The 18,343-nt window shown below is 34.4% G+C and overlaps 1 protein-coding gene across 4 annotated transcripts in view; it reads right to left on the bottom strand.

The window, feature by feature from the left end:
• Positions 1-8,131: 8,131 nt before the first annotated feature.
• Positions 8,132-18,343, bottom strand: part of LOC144963106 (cytoplasmic dynein 1 heavy chain 1-like) — a 73,448-nt gene continuing 63,236 nt past the window's right edge. For 2 of the 4 annotated variants that reach the window (XM_078896760.1, XM_078896761.1), the window contains exons 86-95: positions 17,983-18,104; positions 17,202-17,305; positions 16,705-16,874; positions 16,088-16,102; positions 12,905-13,097; positions 12,228-12,370; positions 11,339-11,449; positions 10,479-10,536; positions 10,064-10,160; positions 8,132-9,330 (exon numbers count right to left, since the gene is read on the bottom strand). In XM_078896760.1, coding sequence (XP_078752886.1) covers positions 9,156-9,330; positions 10,064-10,160; positions 10,479-10,536; positions 11,339-11,449; positions 12,228-12,370; positions 12,905-13,097; positions 16,088-16,102; positions 16,705-16,874; positions 17,202-17,305; positions 17,983-18,104 — 1,188 coding nt within the window. In that variant the 3' untranslated portion in view covers positions 8,132-9,155. The remainder of the gene's footprint in view (positions 9,331-10,063; positions 10,161-10,478; positions 10,537-11,338; positions 11,450-12,227; positions 12,371-12,904; positions 13,098-16,087; positions 16,103-16,704; positions 16,875-17,201; positions 17,306-17,982; positions 18,105-18,343) is intronic. The other 2 variants (XM_078896762.1, XM_078896763.1) reach the window with 1 other exon arrangement.

The raw sequence follows: 18,343 nt of genomic DNA, 5'->3' as shown, positions 1-18,343 counted from the left end.
ATATATATGCGGAGTGTTATCATGATTAGTGCCGGTCTGTAGACATTGAGCATTTTTAATAAAATGTGATTTTGTATGCGGTAATCATAGGATCCATAATTGGTTACAATGGTTTTCCATACGTGACTCGCGGTTTGGCCTTGACACAGCACAGACTGAATGTGTCAGTTCACGGCAGCAAACGTACACGCCGACTGCTCCGTCTGTTTTGTTTTATCAGAACACTGATGTCTATAAACCATAATAGGTACCCTTTTATGCCCCCATCAAAGTTAAATAAAAGGTAAATGCCGTTTTAAAAATAGGTTTTCAGTTAAAGTGACCCACTTTCATTCTTTCAATCATTCATTCATGTTTTCTTTCTTTCCGGTAGGTAGTAAAAGTATGGTGCTCCGTTTGAGCACAATATTTGTTACTGGGTACAAGTATGTGTATAGTGCACTGTCCACTAAAGCGCTTTACAAGGGATCCCTCACTAGCCAACAGAAACACTTAACAATTTGAACTGATGTAATAGCAATATATATATATATATATATATATATATATATATATTATATATATATATATATATATATATATATATATATATATATGCTCCTGGCAACCTTTTTTCCATTTGATTCCAACTCTGAAAAAAAAAGAGAAAAGAAATATTTGTCCTATTACTATTAACTCATCACTATTATACTCCTTTTAAAAAAATAATATTTTGAGCCATGTGGCCCCTGGTGCCTGAATTTATCCCGGTTTCTGTAACGTTAATCGCCCTCATAGCGATTGTCTGTTTAACACTCAAACACTCTACCATTCAGCGATGGGCCCTTAGCCTTCACACCAGCAGTCGTCTTCTGAAATAATTGTCTGAATTGACTGAGAGTTCCAAAAAGGACTTTCTGGAAATGCATAAAGAGGAAACGAATGCGCGCATCGCTAGTGATGCGCTGGACAGGGAAAAAATTCGGACAAAATTAGATAGATGCATCAACCCCCTAAGTGCAACTGCGCATCCTGATTGCCTTGAGAACATCTCTGATGGAAAAGTAAGCCCTCAATCTGTCAATGTAGACGATTCTATCAGCATCGGTACCACGGACATGAAAGAATTTGAGAAAACATGGCCCAATGAATTATATAAAGCACTTTCTACCAAAGTGACAACAATGGCAGCCGGGAAAAAATCTATTCAAAGTGACCGTGGTCCAATATACGACACAAGTTTGATTTATTCTCGCGCTATGGGATTAATGGCTTGTCGAGATTTTGACATGGAGTCTCTCTTTAAATATGAACTGGCACCATAGCCGACATCTTTATTCAGTGACAATGGAGACATGCGTACTGCTACTACAAAAGCTGCTCTGAAGAGAAATCTGCAAGAAACTGTCTCTGCTTGTGGGGGACAACATCCTGAGATCGTGATCTTAGATGGATGCGCACTTCTTTATTGTGTAAACTGGCCATCCAAAGGAACCATCCAAGACTATGTCAATAGTTTTTGGACACTCTTATTGCCGAAAATGGACAAAAGTGACGTGCACCTTGTCTTTGACAGATATCATGATTTCAGCATCAAAAGTGCTACTCGACAAAGTCGCAGTATAAAAGTTCGAACGGTACACACTCCTCTGCCTGCTCAAGGCTCAATTCTTGCCTGCACTGAGAACAAAAAGCAATTGATTAGCATACTCTGTACGGAATTAATGTCCAGGGCTGTAGCTCAACCACGTATAAGGCATCTCGTTATCACAGGACACGAAAATGCTCCTCTCCAAATTAAAAATGGAAAAGTCTCCACAAGGACAGACTTGGAGACGACACACGACGAAGCGGATGTCCTTATGGTGAAACAAGCAATACATGCTGCTTCATTGACCAATGTTGTTAAGGTGGTTAGTGACGATACGGATGTCTTTGTACTGTTAGTTCATTTCTACCACAAGCTTGACTTGGACTCCAGCCACTGCTCGATGATGATGGAAGCTACAAGTAGGGACCGTGGACTTGTTGACATTGGGAAAACGGTCTCGAGAAATCAAGAAATTGTGCCTTATCTTCTTGCAGCACATGCGCTATCTGGCGGTGATACTGTGGCTAAACCGTATGGTATAGGGAAAAAACACAGTCATCAAAGTTCTTCAAAAGGGACACAGACTGGACAACCTTGGAAACACCAGTGCCAGTTTTGAAGATGTTATCAAGAAGCCACCTTCTTCATAACTGCATGCTACGGCGTTCACGATGAAGCAACTATGCCTGGCGCCAGGTACAAAGTTTGGCTGAAGAAAACGGGGAAAAATCATTAAAAAGGTCCCTGACTTGAAAACCATACCCCCTACCTCAGAAGCATTCTGTGAGAACACCAAAAGAGCGCACATTCAGACAGCAATTTGGTATCATAGTCTTCAAAAAACTCCCCAGATTTACAACCAACAGATTTTGGATGGATGAAGTTGCCAGCAACCAAATCACTTGTTCCAACCACAGTGCCAAGCAACACACCGAGTGTACCGCCCGAGTTCTTAGAGACTATTCAATGCGGATGTTCTTCTGAACAACCCTGTGGATCATCAAAATGTGGCTGTGTTGCCGCGCAGCTTCCATGCACAATATTTTGTAAATGCCATGATCGTGAGTGCTGTCAAAATCTCCTTTATCAAGCTGCTTCCGTGTCAAGTGATGAGTCAAGTGACAATGACATTGATGATGAGTGATTTAGTTTACCAGAGATACATGTCAGATATGCCGAAAATTATCATTCTATTTTTTGTCCTTCAGTAAATATCAATGTAAAAAAGCAAAGGCGAAGAAAACTAAAGACCAAAACAAGGCACTGTCTTTCTATATGGAGACTCTCTCCGTGTTTTTGTGTGATCTGACACCTTTTCCACACAAAATGTCAATTTTGATTATCCCAATTATACTCTCACCGCTGTAGGAAATTTAAATACCAACAAATAGCATAAATAACATAAATTCTGTATTGGTCTTTTCAAGGCCTTCAATTTGATACCAAACACGGCTATATTTGGGTCATTTTACGAGACCATCTTGGCAGTGACCTTGACCTTTTGGATAGTTAAATTGCTAATAACTTGTCAACTATTCGGCCAATTTTTTAAACAGAAGTATTTTTGTAATTGATTTGACTAAATCTTTCATTCTTTATAATATAAAATGATTTTTGAGGATTTTTAAAAATGACCTTTTCGTGACCTTTGTGACGTAATTTCTCAAAATGCTCAATGTGCTCAGGGCAGCACTATTCAGACATTTAATCTTGAGATGTTCAACTTTGATAAAATGCAAAAAAAAATTTGGCGGACGCTTTTTTTGGGTTATGGTTAAAATCATGACTTGGCAACCAGACTATTAGTGGGTTCGGATGTCATACCTGCATACATGTACACTTCGGTCGGGATGAATCTGACCCCTGCAAATGAATTTAAAATAAAAATATAAGAAATACGAACTTTGACCTTTTTGCTATGTAAGAAATTGCATTTATGTAATCTCCTCCTTTAATGAAATGCAATAACCCCAAGTTTCATATTTCTGGTTATAGATTCACTAACTTCCTGCACCAAGTTAACCCCGACATAATACCGCTTTCAGACGGTGGGTCACATTATTTTAACAATGACATTGTATACCAGAGAGGAATTCACGTAGTGTTATATTACATAATCAAAATGAAAAAAAAAAAGAAAGAAAGAGAAAGGAAAATATAATTGGTTTATATCGATGACATTTCCTTTTGTTTTGTTTTTTTTTGTTTGTTTTATCTTTGTTCGTTTTATTTGTTTGTTTGTTTATTTTTCGAATTATCATATTTATTTCAAAAAAGCTTTTTCATTCGCGATTCTTTACCTAGCTCTCCCTTTGGCTTCAACTCGCGAGCGGCCATAGAAAATCGATGTCTTACAATGGTAAATTGCATTGTTTTGTTGGGTTTTTTTATTGCGTGGGGGGGGGGGGGGGGGGGGGGGGGGGGGGGTTAACAAGTCTTTCGAGACGAAAGGCCCATGGGGTCGGGATTTATCCCGTTTGTGTAACGTTTAAAGGACAGTAAAATGGCTTGCTAATCTTTGGAAAAGACACTTATCTTAAAGTACTTTCGGACAAAACTAACCGACTCAGCCATCGAATCCCTTCTGGATTGACATTGTGGTCAGAAGAAAACAAAAACAAAAACAAAACAACAACAACAATAATAATAATAATAATAATAATAATAATAATAATTATAATGATGATGATGATGATGATGATGATGATAATAATAATAATAATAACTCTTGAGCGATGAGAAAACAATCATGTGATTTCACTTGCATTCGAACCGATGATGTCACTAACCACCAGACACCCGCAAACCAGTTATTATTGTCCACCTCAAACAACATAAACCAAGGATGAACTAAATTTAACATCATGGAGATCTATTATGATATAAATATAAATTTAATTATGAATACAGTAGAAACAAGGAGAGTGATTCAATAATAGCAATGACAGTTGATTGATGGGTTGGGACATCGTAAAGCTTTAAATAAAAATAAATTGTTGAGGTTTTCAGTGATATCAAACTCAGATTATATTAATGACGAATCGTGTCATACGGGATTGTCTGTAACGAGTGTGGGAGGACGACGGCTGGAAGGAAGTATGACACCTCGTGTGACACTTTGAAATAATCATTAACATTTATGTACTATCTAGTACTATCTAGGAGGAGTATTTTCGCACGGAATTATCACGCTCGCTGATTAATGCTTCACTTCATTCTCCCATCGTGGGACAAAGTTATATATTGGTCAAGGTTACAATATTACACTAACAATCATTTTTTATGTTTTATGTTTTTTAAGGGTTTTTTGTAACGGCGCTTGCGACACATTTAGGTCATTTCAGCGCCAGTAAAAAGGAAGAAAATGGGATTGTTAAAATTTTTTTTATAAATTTACAATTGAAAGCACGTAAGAAAAGGTAAGACAAAGGGGAACAGATTTGAATTCCGTGAGCACACTTTCGGTGTACTTAGTTTGAGATCACCGAAAAGTCTCATCCAGACACAAGCACAGGATCCCACCAGAGGAATACACTAAAATGTTTACAAACCATATTTTATATTAAAAACATTTTAAAAGTGTAACAGGTGTGTAAGATGATAATAATAATAATAATAATAATAATAATAATAATAATAATAATAATAACTCCTGAGTGATGAGAAAACAATCACGTGATTTCACTTGCATTCGAACCGATTATGTCACTAACCACAAAACACCCGCAAACCAGTTACAGCTGTATTGTTCACCTCAAACAACCCAAACCAAGGATGAACTAAATTTAACATCATTAGCATAACAGAGAGATGATTTAGAAGGAAAAAATATCTCCCAAAACTATAACTATACATGTGACTATTTCGTTCCAAGCCAAGGTCTCCGGCAAAAGAGTAGACAAAACAAAGCAATTCCATTTCAAGGATAAAGTCAGAAAGCAAACTCAGTAAACCGATATAGGGGGACAGTATACACAGCAAGTGACACCTGCCCACTACGGGATGAGGGGGGGGGGGGGGGGGGGGTGTTAAAAAAAAACCCACCCAGAATTGCTCAATATATACGTAATATAATAAGGGATTATTTGCAAGGATAACAAGTAAAAAAGAGATACCTTCTGGGTTTTTTTCCCACCACCATCATCCCTACTCCCTTTGGATTTTTTTCTTTCTTTCCGTTTTCAATGGCGTTAGTAAAAGGGCATGGTGAGATAGTCAGGGACTCGACTTTTGACGCGACGCACTTGAAGATCAACCAAGAAAAAATGTGAGACTGGTTCCAATTATTGAGAAAGATAATTTTTTTTTTTTTGGTAAACTATATCAGAGATATGTTTGTTTTTACTTTTAGAGGTTTTGCGGTGCTTGCGACACCAATAGTTGCCAGTATAAAGGAAGATGATGGAAGAAAAGTTGTAGATGGAGTCAAAAGCACCAAAGAAAAATCAAAACAAAGGGGACTGGTATGGGACAAACGATTCCTCCACGAACAATCCACTGATGTGCCTAATTTTGACATTACCCTAAAAGTTCAACCCAGGCATAAGCATAAGATCTTGCTAAGAGAGATACACTCAAATGATGGCAAAGCACAGTATCAAAACTAATGACTATAATAATAGTATATGTTTGATTGCAAGAAAAAATAGCTCTCATTAAAAAAAACAACTTCCGTAGTCCCAGGTTCATTCTCAACTGGCCATGTCCTCCGGATGAACCAAGGGTTGCCCTCAGATGTACCCCACAGGGAACAAGGAGACTAGGAGATGGACCCTGGAGCGTGACATAAAGACCCAGAAGTGGACTTAGGGAGAGATGTCAAAGATGGCATCAAACCGTGATGGTTGGAGATCTAATGCGTCAGTCTTATGTGCAACTGATTTTTTTTGTTTGTTTGTTGCTTTAGGTCTCTTCCAACACAATTGAGGTTATATGAGAGACCGCTGAAACAAAAAAACAAGCAATCTAACAAAAATAGTACAAATGTAAATCAAAATCATAACCTAAAGATATCATAAGCTAAATTATAAATAACCAAGAACAAACAGGCAGAGGATTTACAGGAAAAAAAATATCCCCTGTCAAAAATACAATCACAAACCAAAGAAGCAGGATAGGCTAGTAAAGAGAAGAAGAAACGACATCACTATCGGATCGTACACCCATGCGAACATTATAGGTGTATGATTCAAGGGTGATGCTCCCATCCAACCACCCGCCAAAAATACAATCACAAAACCAAAGAAGCAGGATAGGCTAGTAAAGAGAAGAAGAAACGACATCACTATCGGATCGTACACCCATGAGAACATCATAGGTATACGATTCAAGGGTGATGCTCCCATCCAACCACCCGCATGTGCAACTGAAGCACCAAGAGGATAAGTAAGTAAAACTCTCCTGGCACGATCCAGGGGGCACCAAATAAGAGTCCCATTCCAGAACAGGACACAAAGCCACATAGAGAGAGGACAAATGATTTTTGATGGATAGAAGTTTCGTTCGTTTGTTTTTTTAAAGGGTTTTACGGCACTTGCGATACATTTAGGTTATATCAGCGTCAGTAAAAAAAGAAGAAAATTGGATAGTAAAAACATTCTAGATGTACAATTAAAAGGACTTATGTTTGTTTGTTGTCTCTTCCAACACAATTGAGGTTATATGAGAGACCGCTGAAACAAAAACACAAGCAATCTAACAAAAATAGTACAAATGTCAATCAAAATCATAACCTAAAGATATCATAAGCTAAATTATAAATAACCAAGAACAAACATCCGGAGGATTTACAGGAAAAAAAATATCCCCTGTCAAAAATACAATCACAAACCAAAGAAGCAGGATAGGCTAGTAAAGAGAAGAAGAAACGACATCACTATCGGATCGTACACCCATGCGAACATCATAGGTATATGATTCAAGGGTGATGCTCCCATCCAACCACCCGCTTAAAAGGACTTGAGGAAAAAGTAAAACAAATGGGAATAGTTCAAATAGGAAACATATGTAGATTCCAAGAGCACACTATCAGTGTACTTAGTTTGAGATCACCTAAAAGTCTTACCCAGACACCAGCACAAGATCCAACTAAGAGGCATACACTCAAATGTTTACAAATCATATGTTAAAAATGAAAAAATAACAGTACATAACTGAGAGATGATTTACAATGAAAAAAATATCTCTCCCAAAACTATAACAATAAACTATACATTCGACTGTTTCCATCCAAGCCAAGGACTCCGGCCAGGGTCAGCAAAATACTAAGTAATCTCATTCCAAGTCAAAGACAGAAAGCTATTAGTATTAGAAAGCAGATACAGAGGGATAGAAGACACAGCAGGTATCTCCCTGCCCACTATGGGAGGTCAGGAACCCCACCCAGGATGGATAGAAGAGATAGCGAGGTTGTTGATCAGTGAAGAACCCACCAGGCCAAATAGCTCAGGAGAAGAATTCTACACATCTCTGTGCTATTATGAATTTTAACACGGCGGTCAGATTTACTTTGCATTATATAGGTAATCTGGTATTTAAAATAAAGTCACAAACAAAAGTAAATTGCTACTCAATTATTTATTCCACCAAAAAGCCACGAAACATTAATATAGGAAAGGAAAAAGCATAATACGGGTATAACTAAAAACCAATACAGTAGATAAATAGGAGGGAATATTGAAAATCATCTAAGGTAAATAGGCCTTACAATCAAATAATATGATGAGTGAAAATATGTAACCACAAAATATTTTTTAATAGTTAAATTGTGATGATGTGTGGTATTCAATGGAGAGAGACGTTTTTCATATGATGTTGACTTAACTGTGGGAACTATTCCCTATTCGAATCATGAAAAATCACAAGACTTCATTAATTCTGAATGGATTTGTTTGTGAAAATAAAATGCCCTCCTTCAAAATATAATAGTGAAAATATTACTTGAGGAAAACCTCTTACTTATCAAAATATTATTAATTTCAATTTTACCATAAACTACGTCACAATACTTTATGATGGTTTGATGATGGTGTAAATATGAAAATAAGTCCTTTTTAAAATTAATGAATTTATCAATAAACAATAAATAAAATTCATACCTTTATTTCATGACTACATGAGAGAGGAAAATAAAAGATAAGTACATCTAGTACATCTGTACTGTGAGAAATTGTTAAATCCTATTGCATGGGCATTAATTAATCATAATGAATTCAATCTTATTTAAGAAAGGAAACCCATTCACGATTACATTTTAATCATATTAAACATTAAAGTAACTTGAAAATATGAATTAGGAATTTTAAAAAAAACAAAAACAAAAAAAAACAAAAAAAAAAACATGAGGATTATGGTGACAAAAAAAGTGGTAGAAATTATTGGAACAGTTCAGTCCCATATTCTGAAAAGCATTTGCAACACTTAAGACATTATAAGAAAAGAAAAATAATATAATACCATTCCGTTAAAGAAAGAAAAGTAATAACACAAGCAATGTGAAGAATAATTTTTTTAAAAACTCTAAACATAGTTTAGAAGCATTGATCCATTATGCACAGGGAAGTACAGAATTTTGAGAATTCTCAATTTAACTGAGGTCGGAGGAGATGATGGCAACTCCACGCTCATAGAAACTGTGATCCTTGTCAGAGGGTTGTTCTGCTGGAATGAAGTCCAGGGTGAAAAGCAATTGTCCTCTGGTGGCATTCAGGTAGATGGGCAGCTTAACCTTGCCCTTAGTCATGTCTTTACCTTCCTCAATCCTACAAACAACAAGAAGTTGAAATATGAATGGTGTTAATCATTTTATGCAAGAAAAGTGAGCGGAGCAAGCACTTATGTTGATAATAAACAATGGCGATGGGGGCTCGGTCACAGGGTTCAAGCCCCCATCATCGCCGCAAATTTTTTATTCTCTATTGTCTTCTGGCACTTTCCTACTCACTTCATTTCTTGTTATTCATTTTATAAGGATTAAGCAGTGACAGAATAAAAATAAAAACACAGAGAGACAAATGAACAAAATATACTACCGATTAACAATAAACTTGTTCATACGGGCAAAGTAAACATTTTAAAAAGTCAATTCAATTGATGAATAAAAAAACAAAGTACAGCCAACAATCCCATAGGAATTTGATATCAACTTAATTGAAGTCATCCACTAAATGTAAAAACTACAGATCTCAATGCATGCACATTATATGATGTTTTAACGTGGGGAATTTTGATGGGAAAAAAAACAAAAAACAATCTAGCAAGTAGGTCAAGACAAGCTAAGTTTTCAAATAAAGGCCATTTTATTGTTAAGTAAGACAATTTTATCACCAGATAAATTTTCCTTCCAAATTGGTCAAACGACCTTTTCATTAAAGTTGAATTATGAAAATGGCAGGATATCGACCAAAATGACATGATGAGCTGAATAGATCCTCCTACGTATGTATATTCATTGACATGAGCAAAAGAAAAAAGTATAAGTTAGTATATTCTTACCTGATCCATCTAAGGACTGTCAAAGGCAAATCCGTAGAAATTGTAGGTGAAAGCTGGAGCTTGTTATCTTTACAAACAGCACCTTGAAGTTTGAGACCTGTTTGAACACATAAAATTGTTTTTAGAAATTGTTTATAGTTATAAATGGTATAAATTTTGTAATAATTAATTAATATGCAATCATACAAATGAATAATTTTTAAAGTGTCATAAAGGTAAAACGTCTCAAATAGTCAAATAGACATTTAAAAATGTCCAAGAGTTGCCTAATTTGGTCCACAAAAGTCTATAATAGTCTATATAAACAACGTTTGTGTATCTAGAAATGGAAGCTCAGTCTGTATAATGCAACACTGAATATTTTCATACATGTCTGGAAACACTGTATGTGATTAAACAATGGAGAAGTACTTACCTGTCACCAAGAAACTACAGCCATCCAAACTGGCTGACTTTCCTGTTTGAACATTCACCTATGGAAAAATTATTATAAAACTACATTATCGCCCATATTCTATACCAACAAAAGTAAAAATACATCAACGACATCACCCATATCGTTAAGAATACATCGAAACAGTCACAGTTATACAGCAAAATTGATACACTCAAAATTATTATGAAATATTCATATGAATTAAAAATTTATAATAGTAATTTATGAGATGATTAAGAAGAAATCAAAATTTTATCTCCCATGAAATTTAAATCTGACTTCTTCCTAGCATAACATCCCAAAGATGGCTTGGATAGACCCTAGGATTTCATTCTTGAACAAAGGAACAAAACCGCATGAATGGGACAAATTAAGTGATATAGTGGGATACAGAGGCTGCAAAAGAGTAGCAAAATACAATAAGTCCAGATATTCACCCAATGCATAAATCGATATTTTACATTGACCCATTTCATGTTGCAACTATCATCTCTATTTAAAATTTAACCAGAGGAATCAATATCGTAAAGAGATTCCCGTTTGAATCAGGCAAAAAAGATGGTCTGCGATAGAGTCAGGGTACATGAGGTCTGAATTAACATATGTTCGTAGTTATGAAACATAATAGCCCATTATGGACACACTTCTATTGATATTCCAAAGGAGTCCTAAATCTTTGGTATCAGTATCCAGATTCTGCTCAATCCAAAGTTCCTGAATATTACTCAATCAATTTGCAACTTCGCCGTTACAAGTTACACTTTTCGGATTTAAAATAATCATATAATAAACGAAAGAAAAAAAGCGGTCACATATCTCAAAGTGTAAATAAAACTCACATCAAGATAGAGTTCTTCCAGAGACCAGTGGTTGGCCTGCGCCACATATTGTCTTGTTGCTGTGATGTAAGCTTCTGCAATGAACAGTCCTCCAAGCCACACATGAAGGTTCTGGAAGATATGACAAAAATGTTACATACTCTTTCTGCCTCTCTCTCTCTCATATACAGTGTGAAAAATTCAGAAATGTCAAAAGAGCGGAAAAGAGAGGAGCAATCATTATGAGGATAGGTAACATGAAAGAGCATTGAAAGCTGATTATGATTATGTTTTAATTTTTAAGGGGTTTACGGCGATTGCGACACATTTAGGTCATTTCAGGCACCAGTAAAAGGGGGAAAAAATTGGATTGATAAAAGTTATAGATTTAAAAATTGAAAGGACACACTACACTCAAATGTTTCCAAACCAAATAAAATTATCAGTAAATAACAGAGAGGATTTACAAGGGGAAAAAATATCATCTCCCAAAACTATAGCTATACATTTGACTGTTTATCTCCCTGTCAAGGACTCTGGCCTGGACTAGGACAAAACCAAGACAAAGACAGAAAGCAACTCAGAAAAACAGATATAGGGGTATAGAAGACACTGTAAGTGACCTTCCTGTGCACTATGGGAGGTCATGACCCCACCCAGGATTATGATTACAAGTATTGGATAATCAGATTATTTCTGACCTTAAACACTTGGAAGAATTTACGTGAGTTCAAGTTATTTACTTTAAATGAATCCTTTTTTTAAAAAATTTGTTGCCATCAAGGGTAGTACATTTTCTGAGACTAAGGAAAATTTACTTTACTTATACAAATTGCATTTATGTTGGACTTAATACATGGATTTGTCGAGAGAATTCAGTTTGGATAGAAATAGAAATTTGCAAACATACCTTCAGCTCTCTAGCACCAGATGTTTGAGTGACTTGAGAAATGGTTTGTAACTGCTTGATACGCTGGCTGAAATCAGTGATCCATTGAATGACAGTTAGACCATCGGGTACAGTGTAACGCTTCCAGGAATGGGGAATGATACCTGATAGCATGGATAAGATGTCATAACTTTTTCATTACCAGCCCTTAATTTTTAAAAAAATATATATAATCATCATACATTAGATGTTTTAATTGATATTTAAACATCTTCAGACCAAACATTTTCTTGGATTTAAAAATGTGAAAGCTTTATGGCTTACACTGATTTTAGAGATCAAACTTTTAAAATTATCTTACATTAAATCCAAAGTGAGTAAATCATTGCTGTCTAAAAATTATATCAGTGAATGATACTCCATCCTTTATCTCACATCCAATTTATTGGTACCAAACTCAAAATTTTTTGTATAAAAATCTCTGAATTTAACGCATTCAATGTTTATAAATAACATTTAAATTAAGCGAAAATTATTTAAAATTAAAAAATAAAGAAGAGAGGGAAGGAGGGAGGGATTGACAGATGGATAGATAGATAGTTATGAGAGAGAGAGAGAGAGAGAGAGAGAGAGAGAGAGAGAGAGAGAGAGAGAGAGAGAGAGAGAAGGTCTAGACTACCAAACTAGACTCCTCATACCTTTGACCAAGTCAGCCATCATGGAGCGGTGGTGATTGGTTGGTTTCTTGTCTCCTTCACAAACTTTTATCATGTCCTGTAGATCCCGACGTACATCCTGGAGCAATTTGGCACCAACATTCACTTCTCGCTCAAAGAAACGGAACAATGGATCCTTGATATTCTCCACAGTTCTTTTCATACCTCCTAGAGTCTGGGAGTAAAAAATGAATTAAAAGATTTGTTAGAGAACAACTAACTTGCAATGTAAAATACATTTGCTCATTGGGAAACTAGTTCATTGCATCAGCATTACATGCATCTGATCTTGGATAACATCTTGTATTCAAAATAATCAAATGTTTGTCAACAGTTCATATGTTGAGTATATCAATTTCTGTGAAGGATTTGTCAATATACACTAGAGATCAATGTCAGCAATATGAAGAAAAACATTCTACAATACCATGTTTTTAACATGAGCTTCGCTCACTAAATGGCAGCGCAGCATGTCTAATCAAATGTTTAGCCAGTCAATTATTCACTCATTAAATGTCCTCCATTATCATCGTGAAAAATTCTAACAAGATATTGATAAAGCAAATGTCAACAAATTTTTTTTAATGACATTACTAAAGTGGTTAAAATGTAACTTGTCTTTCCCTCATTTGTTCAACTTTAAAAATAAAGTTTGAAGTTTTTTCATTAGTTGTAGTACAATTCTGACCTGGCTTTAAGACAAATGAGTGAAAGAATGACAGATTGGATTTTCACATAAATTCACCGAAAATGCTAAATTAAAAAAAAAAAATCAACACATTTGGCTTTTAAAGGAAAGCAAATTGAAAAAAAGACAAAGCTCTACACCAAAATTCAAACCAGACTTTTTATCCTAAAAGTAAAAAAGGTAAAGATAATTATATAAAGAAAAAAATAATAGGAAACAAAATAATAAAACAAAATACTTTGCAAAAGCACATCTAAAGGGTGAAAAAAAAGTCAAGAGCTAAAAAAACTCAGATAAAATAATAATAATAATAATAATAATAATCATAATAATAATATGAGATGACAATTTTATATACAAGGCTATGGAACAAAAGATTATGCAAAGATAATCACGACCATATCATTTCTTTTATATTTTCCAAACAAAATGTTGATGCATGTGTCGATCAGAGAGAGGAAAATGTCCATATTATGCACAACAGATGTCTGATTATGTTCTAGAAACTTGTTCAGTTCTAGTTCAAAAGGAAGGATGATTGACTCAGTCCCTCTCTCACTATCTATTTGTCCAGATATTTGCCAATGACAAAATGGATGTCACAATAAAATCAAGCAAATGTTTATTGAAACTACAAAACTGAATAATTGCATGTGTATCACTTCACTCAAACTTTGTTAAATGATTATTGGTCCTTTTGAGGGGGAGAGTGGCAAAAGATCAATTGGAAGAGTACTTGACTCGCAGGGAATGAGACTAGTATCAATCTTGAGTTCAGTTGAACTTTTTTCCCACCCCAGCAGTGATTGGGTAGTTAAATCTAATAGATCTGGTGGAAAGAAGACAGCTTAACATCCTATCAAAAGCCAGAAAACGTAACTGATAACTACACACTTCAGAAACTAGGACGAACTTATAAGCCTTATGAGTTTATAGGACACCTTAAAAGTTTGCTGGGATGGGGTCAACGAGATTGCATGGAATTCAAATGTAAGAGCATCCAAATTATTCTTAATTGCAAGTATTCATTAGATTTACTGAATATCTCCAAGTACAATATTTGTAAGTTCCGTATATAAAACTTTGTTAACTAGGTGGTTTTCTCTTTTCCTATATCCTAACAACAATTAGGTTTTCAGACTCAGTCTTGAAATAGTCCATGTCAGTTTGAGGAAAAATAATTATAATGAAATAAAATAAGTCATATCGGGGGGAAGGAGGGGAAGACGTAACTGAAATACACAGATGAACAATGTACAAAATCATAAAATAGATCTCATCAAATAAAAAGTCACACCAAAAAAAAATAATAAGGTAAATTCCTCAATATGTTCTTTTTTTTTTAAGTATTAAGAAGAATGAATAAAATAAAGAAAAAAAAATCAACCTACCCTGGCAAATAAATACAAAGATAAATTGGGATTGTGCATGGTAAAAAAATGGTGAACGATGAAAGGGTGTATCTAGGGGAGGATTTACGGTATGTTTCATTCCTTTATGCATATTATATAAAGGTCAGAGACATTCTTTTTTATTTTCTCGATTTTTATATATTTGATCATTACAGTGCAGATCTGAACCTGAGCAACCAATATCTATCACAAGTTTAAAGCTTACTCATATAAGTTCTTTTTTTTTTCTTGCTGGTCGAAGCCTGGCACAATCCTTTTTGAACAAAATTTATAAAAGTATTTGCCTTTTAAGACACATTTTTAAAGTTATATCCATGGAAACTCAAGATGTTTTGCACATTTGATTTTTAAAAAATTCAAATAACTCAGTCATTGCAGCTTTTCCAAAAGATTGCAAAGTATCTAGGATTATCCTGTCCATCCCAGTAACTATCTCTCTAAAGGGAAACTATCCTCGGATTTCTATTTATATTGTTATATAAATCAGAAGAAAAAACAACAACAATGACTGGTTATTTAATAAATATCTTAATGGTATTTCCCAAATTTCTGTTCTATTTGCGATTCTTGTTCGAGCTCTATTTAAAAGAAACAGTTAATACGATTTAACATTTCTTCTCAAAATTCTAAACACCTTAAATTTTATCCAAATTCCTTTATTGTTTATCTCATTGAAAACATTAGAGAAATCTAATAATATTGAATCCATTTAGCACCAGCTGCAATACACAACTTATCAGTTGACAACCATGTTTTATGGTGTTGACTATATTGTGGCATTTTTAAAAATCCATACTGCGCTATCAAATATATGATATATCAGAAGAAGATTGATGTTCAAGAAATTTTAAATGATGTGTTGATTTTTATTGTCATTGGTAACAGTATTTGAATTGTCTCAAGTGACAAGACGAAAGCCAAACTATTTATCAAATCGAAGACCAATAAGATTTCTCATAAAATAAAAAGGATTGGATTGGTGGGAAAAAACAAATTTACTTTCTCTCTTATAAAATAAAGAAAAAAATAATTTTAATTTCTTTCTTTCCTATCTATTTTTTTTACCTCCTCTGTCGTATCCTGGAGAACAATATTCCATGTATACAACTACATTAATTAATGGCTATATCAACAAATAAAAAAAGTTAAATCACAAACTAGCGAAATGTACTTACTCACTATATATAAAACATATTTTAAATTCATGCATATAATTTTAAACATGCACTTTAGGAAAGTAAACAAACAACTAACACAAATATAGCAAAAGGATATTATTTATCAAGCTTCTAAAAGAGAATAAGAACAATTCAAAAACATTAAAAATAAATGATAAATGATCTAAATGTTGTAAGCGTGCATCTCTAGACCTTCCTCAACAGGAAAAAAATTGGTTTGGCTCTATTAATCTTATCCTACCACAAAGCCATTCCAAACTCTCTACCACTTCTCATTTTGGGATAGAATATATATTTTGATTTCATACCTAGCAGCCTTGATTTTCTCTAAAAACTTCATTTTCTTCCTATTTAAGGGCAGTGCTTGCAACGCTTTTTGGTTCATATTAGCACATAGGTTTCATATGTAAGCTGCTCCTGCTAAGGTAAATTGTTTCCTTCCAAATTTCTCTAGGCTGCCAACAAGAAAATTTACTCATTGAAACCAAAACAATGTTTAGGTACCTTAGGAACCAACTGCATCCAAGTAGTGATGGACGTGTGTAATGTCCTCATCCAGGCAGGGCGGCCATCTGTGATACGTTTCTCTTTCTCTTCAGGAGTGCCTCCATAAGAACTAACTTCACCTTCTTCGAGCAACTGCATACGCATCAGGTTGGCAATCATGCTGCTGCCTGTGAACATTAAATATATTGTCATTTTAGCAAATCGTTGTTTTAAGAAATGGATTTATCAAAACATTTCTTATAGGTTAAAACTGTGGTAAGTGGCAATTGAATAAATATTAAGTTTTTAACAAATTAATAATACAAAAATTATTTAAAAGTGCATATTGAACATCAACTTTGCCATATCACTCTCAAAATAACACAAAATTTAAGATTGAAATGGATCAAGTAATACTTCTCACTTATTTGAGATAATGTTACCAGCATGGTGATTGTTTTAAAAAAGATAAACTTTGAGGTAAAACTAAAAACAAAATAGAAAGCAAGTTATACCCAGATTTGTAAGCAACACTTTTTCTGCATTGTTGGGCAATCCCAGCCATGAAGGAGTTTGAGAGTCTTCCATACTGTCCACAAATTGAACAAATTGCTCTCGTCTGAAAAACAGGCAAAATTCACTAAATAAATACAATTGCAGAATGCAGAACGCGATTTTTTCTCTCCTTAAATTGGGACACTGAATAAATAAAAGAACACAGTAGTCAATTTCGCAAATACAGTTTCATCTGGGCAACAACATGTTATGGCTGCAATTCAATGTTCTTATTTCAACGTTAATGGATTCCTCCAACACCATTCAATGAAGACAATATAATATAAATGGTGATCACATAAGTGAAATATAAAATGACGAAAACTTGTGTTTGTTTTTTTCTGACAGTTTTAGTCCCTAACCATTTCTTGTTACATATTTTGTACTTTTTATGTTGTTATATCAATTTTACAGTTCACAGCTTCAGGCAGTTTGATATTATGTACTTCAAAAAGTGAAATCAAGTTAGGATTTCAAATTGATAAAAAATTTTACAAATCTAGTGTGTGGTTTTAAGGCTTTTCTTAAGCTCAATAATTATGACTCCATACTTTTTTTCTATCTTGACCTATCCAAAGCATTCTGTACCATGGCTATTGAAAATATGACCATTCTGTAAAGGCTGCTTAAAAAGTAAAAATTAAAACTCTGGAGAAGCTGACTTCAAGTTAGAATAACATTAATTCTCAAATAGTTATTCAAATACAAACACAAAATTAAAGATTCATCATCCCCCCTTACCTGACACCATCAGGCATAGTGATATTCTTGCCCCTCATTCCATCAACATCACGGACCAGTGGGAAGTCTCCATCAAAACTCTTAGGGCTAAACAGCTTGTTAACAAATGTATCCAGCAGACGCTGAATGGACAATATAAAAAGGAAGGAATGAAAATGAAACAGACAGAACAACTTTATAGGATAAAGCAATAAAAGCATTTAAACTATCATATAAAATACAGTAACTTGTAGAAATTATTGCTCTGAATAGAATCCTTTTATGTTATGAAAAGTCAAATTTCTTTACATTAAAAGATTACTTAAAATATCTTTAAAAAAAAAAAAGCTTCCAAATGTACAATCTCCTCAATCCCTCTCCA

Source organism: Berghia stephanieae, chromosome 1, assembly GCF_034508935.2.
Source record: "Berghia stephanieae isolate SIO BIC M18660-M18661 chromosome 1, UCSD_Bste_1.3, whole genome shotgun sequence".
Taxonomy (NCBI): Eukaryota; Metazoa; Mollusca; class Gastropoda; order Nudibranchia; family Aeolidiidae; genus Berghia; species Berghia stephanieae.
This window is presented reverse-complemented; position numbering and strand designations above follow the sequence as displayed.